The 12954-nt window shown below is 43.6% G+C and overlaps 2 protein-coding genes across 2 annotated transcripts; both read left to right on the top strand.

Annotated features, from left to right (window-relative positions):
• The first annotated feature begins 3818 nt into the window (after positions 1 to 3818).
• LOC108555732 (neurogenic locus notch homolog protein 3-like) lies at positions 3819 to 8573 on the top strand. Its single transcript, XM_017911515.1, has 13 exons — positions 3819 to 3919; positions 4026 to 4177; positions 4487 to 4669; positions 4783 to 5097; positions 5342 to 5722; positions 5803 to 6126; positions 6223 to 6528; positions 6597 to 6908; positions 6999 to 7313; positions 7395 to 7703; positions 7794 to 7975; positions 8061 to 8123; positions 8203 to 8573. The coding sequence occupies exons 1-13, from the start codon at positions 3819 to 3821 to the stop codon at positions 8353 to 8355; spliced, it is 3096 nt and encodes a 1031-aa protein (XP_017767004.1). The 3' UTR covers positions 8356 to 8573.
• LOC108555731 (neurogenic locus notch homolog protein 3-like) lies at positions 8510 to 12935 on the top strand. The gene is made up of 11 exons (XM_017911514.1): positions 8510 to 8525; positions 8632 to 9174; positions 9263 to 9595; positions 9682 to 9984; positions 10060 to 10389; positions 10470 to 10778; positions 10852 to 11166; positions 11247 to 11567; positions 11635 to 12264; positions 12334 to 12634; positions 12746 to 12935. The coding sequence occupies exons 1-11, from the start codon at positions 8510 to 8512 to the stop codon at positions 12870 to 12872; spliced, it is 3528 nt and encodes a 1175-aa protein (XP_017767003.1). The 3' UTR covers positions 12873 to 12935.
• The last annotated feature ends 19 nt before the right edge of the window (positions 12936 to 12954 follow it).

The following is a 12954-nucleotide window of genomic DNA, read 5'->3' as shown; positions in this document are numbered from 1 at the left end:
AATTGATCGTTCATCCATTGAACAATCAACGATACAATACTCAACTGAACAATCAACAACAGGTGTTTCATATTCAACAGAACAATCTCCACTAACTGAACAATATACTACAGAACAACAACAAAGCACGATACAATATTTTACGGAACAACCCTCCACAACTGATCGTTTTTCCACTGAACAACAATTGACAACGCAATACTCAACACAGCAGCCGTCTGCAACTATTTTGTATACGACGGAACAACTTTCAACGACTGAGCAATATCCCACAGAGCAACAACAAACCACAATGCAATATTTTACGGAACAACCTTCCACAATTGATCGTTCAACCGCTGAACAATCAACAATACAATACTCAACTGAACAATCAACTACAAGTGTTCCATATTCAACGGAACAATCTCCAATGACTGAACAATATACTACAGAACAACAGCAAAGCACAATGCAATATGTTACTGAACAATCCTCTACAACTGACTATTTTTCTACTAAACAACAATTAACAACGCAATACTCAACTGAACAATCGCCTACAACTATTGCGTATTCGATGGAACAACCTTCAACGACTAAACAATATTTCACAGAAGAGGCTCCAACTACGGTACAAAATATCACAGAACAACTTTCTACGACTGATCGGTATTTTACCGAACAACCATTGACAACAACACAATTATCAACAACCGTTCCATTTTCTACAAAGCAATCACCAACAACTGAACAATATTCTACAGAATCGCAAACTACAACGCAATATTTTACACAGCAGCCTTCTACAACTGACCGTTTCTCTACCGAACAACAATTAACAACAACACAATACTCAACAGAACAATCTTCAGTGACTGAACAATATTCCACGGAACAACTACAAACCACAGTGCAGTATTTTACAGAACAACCTATTGCAACTGATCAATATTCCACCGAGCAACAATTAACAACAACACAATACTCAACAGAACAATCTACTTCAACTGTTCCATACTCAACAGAACAACCTCTAACGACTGAGTCATATTCCATGGAGCAGCCACAAACTACGGTACAATATGTAACAGAACAACCTTCAACAACTAATCAAAACTTCACAGAGCAACCAACAACACAATACTCAACTGAACAATTTTCTACAACCATGCAGTCTTCAACAGAACAATCTTTGACTACTCAACTGTATTCCACGGAACAACCACGAACCACAGTACAATATTTCACGGAACAACCTTCAACAACTTATCAAAACTTCACAGAGCAACCAACAACACAATACTCAATTGAACAATTTTCTACAACCATGCAGTCTTCAACAGAACAATCTTTGACTACTCAACTGTATTCCACGAAACAACCACGAACCACAGTACAATATATCACGGAACAACCTTCAACAGCTAATCAGAACTTCACAGAACAGCCAACTACACAATACTCAACTGAACAATTTTCTCCAACCATGCAGTCTTCAACAGAACAGTCTTCGACTACTCAACTGTATTCCACGGAACAACCACAAACAACAGTACAATATTTCACGGAACAATCTTCAACAATTAATCACAACTTCACAGAACAACCAACTACACAATACTCAACTGAACAATTTTCTCCAATCATGCAGTCTTCAACAGAACAGTCTTCGACTACTCAACTGTATTCCACGGAACAACCACAAACAACAGTACAATATTTCACGGAACAACCTTCAACAACTTATCAGAACTTCACAGAACAACCAACAACACAAAACTCAACTGAACAATTTTCTACAACCATGCAGTCTTCAACAGAACAATCTTTGACTACTCAACTGTATTCCACGGAACAACCACAAACAACAGTACAATATTTCACGGAACAATCTTCAACAATTAATCACAACTTCACAGAACAACCAACTACACAATACTCAACTGAACAATTTTCTCCAACCATGCAGTCTTCAACAGAACAGTCTTCGACTACTCAACTGTATTCCACGGAACAACCACAAACAACAGTACAATATTTCACGGAACAACCTTCAACAACTTATCAGAACTTTACAGAACTGCCAACAACACAATACTCAACTGAACAATTTTCTACAACCATGCAGTCTTCAACAGAACAATCTTTGACTACTCAACTGTATTCCACGAAACAACCACGAACCACAGTACAATATATCACGGAACAACCTTCAACAGCTAATCAGAACTTCACAGAACAGCCAACTACACAATACTCAACTGAACAATTTTCTCCAACCATGCAGTCTTCAACAGAACAGTCTTCGACTACTCAACTGTATTCCACGGAACAACCACAAACAACAGTACAATATTTCACGGAACAACCTTCAACAACTAATCAGAACTTCACAGAACAACCAACAACACAAAACTCAACTGAACAATTTTCTACAACCATGCAGTCTTCATCAACTGAACCGTATTCCACGGAACAACCACAAACAACAGTACAATATTTCACGGAACAACCTTCAACAACCGAATCATACTCTACAATGCTAGAACAATCTTCCACCGAGTTATACCCCAATTTAACAACCCCTACAAATACTCCAGGACAGACTTGCGGACAGACCACCACCATTGGTCCCGAATGTAATATCAGTTTGAACGATACTTGTCGGCCCGTGTGCTTCAACCTAACAGTGAACCAGAGTACGCCTAATTGTAACATGCTCCCAGGTAAAAGATCTTTTTCATCGGGAGTTTTGTAAATGTGTTGTTCTCGTGTTTACCAACCTATATGTCTCGGCAAACATTCTCCAGTGTTACTTCATCCGGTATCATCCAGAGAAAAATTGGAGGCAACCAATTCTGGAGAGTTCTCTTAATTTCGCTATCGATAGATCGTACTCGAACTAACGATCCACGATACGCGGTGTCCAATGATTATCCGTGGGAACGTCAAATCGAATATTTGACAAATACAATTACGAATACAAGTATAGTTCACCTCTGCAAATCAATGCAGACATGGACCTGCTGCATTAGCGCTCTTTTGCATGTTGTACATTTTTGTGTTGCGCCTCTGCACGTTCTCTTCTCGCTTATCTATACGTAGTAATTAATTGTAATTTTTGTTCAGTCCAAGGAAGTTTAAAGGAAACTTTCACAGAAAATTCTCCATTCGGAATAATATTTTTCTTTTATCTTATATTAAGAGTAATAATTTTTAAACGTTGAACGAAACGTTTCCTTTAAACGTGGTAAAACTAACGACTGTTTCTGGGCTTTACACATATAACACGAAAACCACTATATGTTTTAGAACTTAGACGACTGTGTATACCATTTTCTGTGTTTATTATTGTGCATTGTTTTATTAGTTTTTTGTTTAGATATATGTGTATATTTTTTTCGAATACGTGCATTCTATGAATTTTGTATTTTAAGAAGTCATCGAGTAAATCACGATCAATGAATAAATTATTATTATAACAATTTTTACGCGGAAAGTTGAATGTCAGATATTACGAATACTCGTAGACGAGTTATTTTGAGCTTCTAATATACATTCGTTTCGTTAGATACCAAATGCAAAACGCACGACGACTGTCTCTCCCAATTGGCCTGCATAAACCAACAGTGCTTGAACCCGTGCACTGTCCACAATCCGTGCGACTTTGTGGAAGTCTGCCATGTTCAAGATCACAGACCAGTTTGCGTGAAAGGTAGAATATGAAAAGAAAATTAATTTAAAAAAGTAGAAAAATACAAGAATCAATTGGTACAACTTCAAGACATCCTGCTGTATGAAACTGGAACACTTGATAATTAATTTACGAATGCAAAATGCCAAAGTTACCTGAAAAGATCAATTCCAAAATATCTAAGATTAGAAGATTAGTATTATTATTAGATCAAGTGAATTTGTATCATTTGGTGCCCGAATTGTCATTAATTTAAATATTTAATGGAACACCATATGTATCCGACTTTTATCTAAGCAGGTGCAGAATTCTTGACAGAATTAATCTAACGTTTCTTCAATTTTCCCAGATGTATCGAACGATACAGACTGTCCCTACTGTCCAGCGGGTATGGAGTGCGATCCAGCGACGTATACTTGCGTGAAAGGTTCGTACAAGATCCACCGCCTCATTTCGATCTTCCGCCATTTTCATCTCATTTTACAGCGTTCATTTCTTCCTGTAAATATGTATGTATTGTACATATGCAAGTCGTGGGTGTCACGGCGCGCAATTATAATTCCTATTTCAATTTCACGCGATATTTCTATAATTCTCAAGTTTCCCATTACGTCCGGATATCCTATCTTTAATCCTCCAATCTTTCATCTTCGAACACTGAAAATCGTCCAGCGACACGATTGTTTCGTACCAATCTCCATCTCCGCGCACCCACATCTACACGCGGAATACACCGTATCTTGTACAAGCTGATTCACCTTAGCAGTACACTCGACACGAGCCTGTCACCCTTATTTTTTCTTTCCCTAGCGGGTTGCACTAGCCACAAAGATTGTCCGCTGACAGAGGCGTGCATTGACGGCACCTGTCAGGAACCGTGTCTCGTTCGGAACCCTTGCGTGAAAAACGCGATCTGCGTTAACACCGATCACCGTGCTGACTGTAGCTGCGAGGAAGGTTTCCACGGAAATGGATTCTCTTACTGCGAACCTGGTAATTTCTCATACTTCAACGATTATTACGTATCTTGCGTTTTAATGTCATATAAATGAATACTCGTGGATATTTCGCAACGTTGACATGGATGTGAAATGTTTCAGAGGAAGAAGGTAGGAACGTGTGTCAGTACAACGAGGACTGTACGCCGTCCAAATACTGCGACCGCCTGAACCGGAAGTGCATCGACCCTTGCCTGGAAACCGATTGCGGTGCGAACGCGAACTGTTATCCAGAGAACCATCAAGCACAATGCAAGTGCTTGCCTGGATTCCAAGGAAATCCTCACGTTGGCTGCACACAATCCACCACAGATCCGTGCGTTCCAAACCCCTGCGGTTTGGATGCGATGTGCGAGAACGATAATGGCAATCCGATATGCTTCTGCCCCAAGGGGTTGACTGGAAATCCGTTCGAGCAGTGCAGTAAGCTTTTCCAAACATTTCTCCTCTTTAAATTCAGGCGAAATAGCTGTGAAATTAACTACGAATTATAAAATACATAAATTACCACGAATTAAAATTTCTACCGAGAATGCAATCTTCTGTAGATTTAGAAATTTCGTATTTAGTACACAAATGGATCAAAATAATTGTGAATCACCGTATATGTATCAAAATTTTCGATGAAAATTCAGTTGCCTAACAGGCCTAAAAATTTTGTCTTCAGTCCCAGAAGGTGATCAATGTCGAGAGAATCTTTGCGGCGTCAATTCTGGCTGCCGCGTGGTGTCAGGACAAGTGAGATGCTTCTGTCTGCCAGGATACGAAGGGAGCCCTCCTGCAACCCCTTGCTCGCTTCCGAGCAACCCCTGCGAGCCTTCTCCTTGCGGACCTAATACTCAATGTGCTGTACTGAACAACGGCCTCTCGAAGTGCACCTGCTTGCCAGGGTACATCGAGAGTCCCAACACGATCAGGGGATGTGTGCCCAAGTCTGATCAGTGTACTCCGAGTCCTTGTGGACTTGGAGCTACGTGCGACTCGAAGAGAGTACCTCCTTGCTACTGCCCAGAGAACACCTTTGGAAATCCTTATCAGAGCTGTGCAGGTATTTAAACGCGAGCAAAGGAGACGAGAAAGAGAAACATACAAATGTTTCAAGGGAAAGCTGACCTTTTGTCTTTGCAGCACCCCCGGATAACGTATATGAACCTTGCTTATTGGTTCCTTGCGGAAAGAATGCGATCTGCGTGGAAGAACAAGGTGTTCCAAAGTGCAAGTGTGTACCACCGTTCATTGGTAACCCGTACATGGATGGATGCGAAGCGGAATGCATCGTGAACCAGGACTGCGACAATCACCTGGCATGCTTCAATCAGCATTGCAGGGATCCTTGTCCAGGTGTCTGTGGCTCGAACGCGAAATGCGAAGTAGCTGAGCACGTTCCCGTTTGTTCCTGCCTACCTGGCTACACTGGAGATCCATTTGGCTCCTGCAAAGTCGAAAAGCCTCGTGAGTCTTCATACTTATCGAATCGAATTTAAGTGGAAATTTCATAATGGAGTTTATCTAAACGATGAAGATGAAAATTTTCATTGATTTTTCCAGCTCTTCCACCCCAGAATCCCTGCATGCCATCACCTTGCGGACCACACAGTATCTGTCGCGTGATGAACGACCGTGCAGTTTGCTCGTGCAGTCCAGGATACCACGGATCACCGCCATCTTGTCGTCCTGAATGTCTAGTCAGTTCGGAGTGTCCTGCACACTTGGCCTGTATCAGTCAGAAATGCGGAGATCCTTGTCCAGGTCTTTGTGGACAGAATGCTTTGTGCCAGGTCATCAATCACAATCCTATTTGCAGCTGTCCTCGAGATTACCTCGGTGATCCTTTCACGCAATGCGTTAAAGAAGGTAATTAATTAAATTTCACGGATGAGGTTGTAATCGATTAAGTCAATTTTCTTTATCCTTTCTGTTAGATATACCACTGCCAGGACCAAAGAATCCTTGTTTCCCATCACCGTGTGGCCCGAACGCAGAGTGTCGCGTGCAGGAGGATCATCCTGTCTGCACCTGCATCAGTGGAATGTTCGGGGCACCACCAAATTGCAGACCTGAATGTCTGATTCATCAAGACTGCCCAAATTACCTCGCTTGTGTTCAGAAGAAATGCGTGGATCCTTGTGCTGGTTCTTGTGGGTTTAACACAAATTGTACCGTACACAATCATCGTCCTATGTGCCAATGCTACGAGAGTTACGAAGGGGATCCATTCTCTGGATGCAGCAAAGGTAGGATCGTCTAACAGAGTAACAGAAGATGATAATATCTCATTTTCTAAAAAGATAAAAATATATGAACGATGATTGTTCCAATTACAGTTACCTTCCCAGTGGCACTGCCATGTGATCCATCTCCATGTGGTGCCAATGCGATTTGCAAAGAGCGAAATGGAGCTGGTTCGTGTACCTGTTTACCCGATTACACTGGAGATCCCTACGAAGGATGTAGACCAGAATGTGTTCAGAATTCGGATTGTGTTCATACGAAAGCTTGTATAAATAACAAATGCAAGGATCCGTGCGTGGGTGCTTGCGGTATAAATGCTCAATGTCAAGTAATCAATCATCAACCATCATGCAGCTGCCTCTCGAGTTATACCGGGGATCCGCTAAAATCTTGCCATATATCTCCTGGTAAATTGATACAAATGAAGAATTACGAAGAGCTCTTCGTGCTCGTTTCCTGTTTTTTAATATGATTTTACTTAATTTCAGTGACACCAGTTCAAGGCGACCCGTGCCAACAGTCTCCTTGTGGACCGTACAGCAATTGTCGCGTGATTGACAATCACGCAGTGTGTTCCTGTCAACCAGACTATGTCGGCAGTCCTCCTCAGTGTAAACCTGAGTGCGTGGTTAGTACAGATTGCACTCAGAACACGGCTTGCATTGGTCAGAAGTGCAGAGATCCATGTCCAGGCAATTGTGGTCAGAATGCTGACTGCCAGGTTATCAATCACAACCCTGTGTGCAGTTGCATGTCTGGATATACCGGAGATCCGTTCTTCGGATGTGTGAAAGAACGTAAGATTCTTCTTTGCCTTGTTACATTCTTATATCTCATTGTATTTCTCATGGAGACGAAACTGGAATGATCTTTTCCCTTTTAAGCAGAAGAAAAAATACCTGGTCAAGAACCAAGTGGAAATCCGTGTATTCCATCTCCATGCGGAGCAAACTCTCAGTGTCGCGTAATAGACGGTTTCCCAGCATGCTCCTGTCTGCCAAATTACGTTGGCAGAGCTCCGAATTGTCGCCCGGAGTGCGTTATAAACGAAGGATGTCCTGGAAATCTTGCCTGTCAAAACGAACGCTGCGTGGATCCTTGCCCAGGTTCTTGTGGCGTGAACACTTACTGCAACGTTGTGAAACACAACCCAGTTTGCATTTGTAATACCGGGTATACCGGAAACCCATTCACCGAATGCGTGCCAATATTGGAAGGTATATCAGAGTTCTGAAAATTCCTATTCCTACGATGGTTTAAAAATTTGTTAATATTTTCTAATTTTCTAATCCGTAGAACCCACCACTACCGAACAACCCCGCACACCGTGCAACCCATCCCCATGCGGAGCGAATGCGATTTGCAACGAACGAAACGGTGTTGGGTCCTGCACTTGCCTCGCGGAATACGTCGGTGATCCATACACAGGGTGCAGACCGGAATGTGTGACGAATACCGACTGCGATCGCAGCAAGGCTTGTTTGAACAACAAGTGCGTGAATCCTTGCCCTGGCACTTGCGGTCAAGAAGCAACTTGTCGTGTGATCAATCACGCTCCATCCTGCTCATGCTTGCCAGGCTTCACCGGAGATCCGTTCAACGCATGCACGGCAATAGAAGTGACCCCTGAACCTTTACCGATCAATCCTTGTAAACCATCGCCTTGTGGGCCCAACAGCAACTGTCGTGTTCATAATGGTCACGCCGTCTGTCTCTGTCAACCAGGATTCGTCGGTGTGCCCCCAACTTGTCGTCCAGAGTGTAGAGTGAGCTCAGAGTGTCCACAGAACAAGGCGTGCATCGATAACAAGTGCGCTGATCCTTGTCCAGGATCCTGTGGATTGAACACAAAATGTTTGACTGTCAACCATAATCCCATTTGCACTTGCACCACTGGATACACTGGCAATCCATTGGTCCAGTGTACCAGATTCAACGCCTCCCAACCACCGTTCAAAGATCTTGGGAATCCGTGCTCACCTAATCCCTGTGGACCTAATTCTCAGTGCAGAGTGATTGGTTCTCAACCTGCCTGTTCTTGTCTATTGAATTTCGTCGGACGTCCACCGAATTGCAGACCAGAGTGCGTTGACAACTCGGATTGCTTCCATTCAGCGGCGTGTATAAACCAGAGGTGCAAGAATCCTTGTCCTGGAGCCTGTGGAGAACTGGCCAGGTGCTCGGTTCAGAATCACATTCCCATTTGCACCTGTCCCGAGGGATATGAGGGAGATGCTACTATTCGTTGCGTCTTAGCTCCTCCTCCAAGTAAGATCCTTTCCTCGTTATAATAAGATAATTTTCGTAATGTCATATATGTAAAGTATATTTCATGGTTCATATTTTCTCTTTCCAGCAACAGACATAAGCGTAACGAATCCATGTTCTCCGAATCCGTGCGGGCCAAATGCTCAGTGTCGTGAAAGAAACGGCGCTGGTGCTTGTGCATGTCCGCCAGACCTCATTGGAGATCCTTATGACAACGAGAAGGGATGTCACAGAGAGTGTGAGTCGAACAACGACTGTGCTCCACAACTGGCTTGCGTTGGCTTCAAGTGTTCCGATCCTTGTCCGAGCACTTGCGGTACATTATCCATCTGTAATGTTCAGCAACATGTTCCTGTGTGCACTTGTCCTCCAGGATACACAGGAGATCCGTACTTCGCTTGCGAAGTCAAAGAAATGACAAGTGAGGAAAAACAAGTCTTCTCTTAAATATTCGATGATGTTATTGGATAAGAGTTGCTAAGCTTACTACTGTGAATTCATTTTTAGAAGTACCTCCATTGGACCCATGCTCACCGTCGCCCTGTGGACCCAACAGTAAATGCCGTGAAGTGAACAGACAAGCAGTCTGCACGTGTCTTCCGGAATACAGAGGTATTCCACCGAGTTGTAGACCGGAATGTGTGGTGAATGCGGAATGTCCAGCTCATTTGGCTTGCTTGAACAAGAAATGCACAGACCCGTGTCCGAACACCTGTGGATTAAGAGCATTGTGTGCCACTAAGAATCACAATCCCATTTGTACTTGCCCTGTTGGATTTACAGGAGATCCATTCTCCCAATGCTCTCTTGGTAAGAGTAATTTCATTTCTCTTCGTATATTCGATAAAGAAAGATAAAATATTTGACATAATGTTGGCTCGATAGCTATGGATGTTCCATCAATCACGGAGCGGCCGCCATCTTGCAATCCATCGCCTTGTGGCCCGAATTCTCTGTGCCAAATCATATCTGGAAACCCAGCTTGCTCCTGTCTACCAAATTATATCGGTGTTCCTCCAGAGTGCAGACCAGAATGCATTCTAAGCTCTGAATGCAAGAGTCATCTAGCATGCGTGAACCAAAGGTGTCAAGATCCTTGTCCAGGCTCGTGTGGTGCTAACGCTCAGTGTCATGTACTGAATCACATTCCCGTTTGTACCTGCATGGAAGGATTCACTGGCGATCCTTTCACACAGTGCATAGTGCTTCCACCGAGTAAGAAAATTCTTTGGTCCTATTTCGATTCAATTAATTACGATGAATTTATAAAATACAAAAATGTATCTGTCTCTTAGCAACTTTGCCACCTATGAGCGACCCATGCAACCCATCGCCTTGTGGACCAAACGCCATATGCAAGAACGGTGACTGTGAGTGTCTGCCTGAGTACCTCGGCAATCCGTATGAAGCTTGTCGACCAGAATGTATCCTCAATTCGGAATGTCCACGTGACAAGACTTGCCTGAAGAACAAGTGCAAAGATCCATGTCCTGGAACGTGCGGACAAAACGCAGTTTGCGATATTGTTAATCATATTCCAGTATGCTCTTGTCTATCTGGATACATCGGAGATCCATTCGTCAGTTGTCGTGTTCAGCCTCAAAGTAAGTATCCGTTTTTGAGAATTTTGGATTGATATGTGTCTGTAATATTTATAAATTGTCAAACTTGTTCCAGTTCCACAAGCTTCGAGGGATCCATGCTCACCCGTTTCACCGTGTGGACCAAACAGTCAGTGTCGTAATATCGAGGATCATGCAGTGTGTTCTTGTCTTCAAGGGTACCTTGGATCTCCACCGTCCTGTAGACCCGAGTGCGTGGTCAGTTCAGAGTGTCCGCCCACTCGTGCTTGCGTCAACAAGAAATGCACTGATCCTTGCTTGGGATCTTGTGGTTTGAACGCCAGGTGCGAAGTGATCAATCACTCGCCGATTTGCAGTTGTCTTCCTGGACAGACTGGAGATCCGTTCAAGAGTTGCTATGATATTCCAGGTAGGACACTTTTGATTAATAAGTTAAAGCTTCTAATAAAATGGAAGAAACTTATTATATTGGTTCTCGGTACTTTGTAGCTCCACCAGATGTCAAAGACACGGGAGATCCCTGCAATCCTTCACCTTGCGGACCAAATGCTCAGTGTCAAAACGTGAATGGCTATTCATCCTGTTCTTGCCTTCCTACTTACATAGGAACACCACCATCTTGTCGTCCAGAGTGTTTGATAAACCCTGATTGTCCATCAGACAAGGCTTGCATAAATTCGAAATGCACAGATCCTTGTCCAGGGTCCTGTGCAGAAAATGCTAGGTGCCTTGTCGTCAATCACGCAGTCACCTGCTCCTGTGCATCCGATTTTACTGGGAACCCATTCGTCCAATGTGTCGAATTAGAAAGTACGTTCGTTTGATCACAAGTGAATTAATCGTTCAATCTTCTTATCTTAATATAACAAAATTGCAGAAGAACCTATCAATCCATGTGAACCGTCACCCTGTGGTCCAAACGCTATGTGCCAACAACGCGATAACGTCGGCGCGTGCATTTGCATCGACGACTATCATGGAAACCCCTACGAAGGCTGTCAACCGGAATGCATCCTCAGTTCAGATTGTCCAACCAACAAAGCCTGTGTTCGCAACAAATGCGAGGATCCTTGTCCAGGAATATGCGGCATTCAAGCTCAGTGTTCTGTCATCAATCATATTCCTACCTGCACCTGTCAACCTGGTTACGTTGGAGATCCCTTCAGCATTTGCAATATGCCAATTATCTCGGACACAGAACCCAGTGTCACCGATCCTTGTAGTCCATCACCTTGCGGACCTAACAGTCTATGCAGAGCTGTGAAGGATCAGGCTGTGTGCACCTGTCAGGAGTCCTTCGTTGGTTCGCCACCTAACTGCAAACCTGAATGCGTCGTGAACTCCGAGTGTCCTCAAAACAGGGCTTGTTATAAGTACAAGTGTACTGATCCTTGTCCTGGAACTTGCGGAGTGGGAGCCAATTGTCGCGTGATCAATCACAACCCTCTATGCAGCTGTCCACAAGGCAACACGGGAGATCCTTTCTCTAGATGTTATCCTCAACCAAGTAAATGTCTCAGACAATTTTCGATGTAATTTGCAAAGACAAATACTCAAACTTGTATTCTCCCCTCAGTCACACCAGCGCCGCCAGTGGGTGATCCTTGCAATCCAAGTCCATGTGGTCTCTATGCAGAGTGCAGAGCAATCGGTGATCAAGCTGCTTGCTCCTGCTTGAAGAATTACATAGGACTTCCACCCAATTGTCGCCCAGAGTGCGTCGTCAATTCAGATTGTCCTTCTAATCAAGCTTGCATCTCGGAGAAGTGCAGAGATCCTTGCATTGGATCCTGTGGACAAAACGCGGATTGCAGGGTGCAGAATCATATCCCAGTCTGCCTGTGTCAAACGGGTTACACTGGTGATCCTTTCACGCTGTGCTCACAGATAATAGGTATTTCTCCGATTCCACGTTACCTTCCGAGTTCATCGATTCAATGGTACATTTAATTAATCTACACGTCGCTCATTTCACAGAACAACCAAAGGTGCCCGAAGATCTATGCAACCCGTCACCCTGCGGACCAAACGCAGAATGCAACGAGGGCATCTGTTCCTGTCTTCCAAACTATTTCGGCGATCCGTACTCGTACTGTCGCCCAGAGTGCACTATGAACTCGGATTGTACTCGACAGAAGGCGTGCGTAAATCAATACTGCGTAGATCCTTGCGTGGGCACGTGTGGAACCAGTGCGAA

The sequence above is a fragment of the Eufriesea mexicana genome, unplaced genomic scaffold (genome assembly GCF_001483705.2).
Source record: "Eufriesea mexicana isolate 0111107269 unplaced genomic scaffold, ASM148370v2 scaffold265, whole genome shotgun sequence".
In the NCBI taxonomy this organism is placed as follows: Eukaryota; Metazoa; Arthropoda; class Insecta; order Hymenoptera; family Apidae; genus Eufriesea; species Eufriesea mexicana.
Note: the sequence above shows the minus strand (reverse complement) of the source record. Positions and strands in the feature narration are given on the sequence as shown.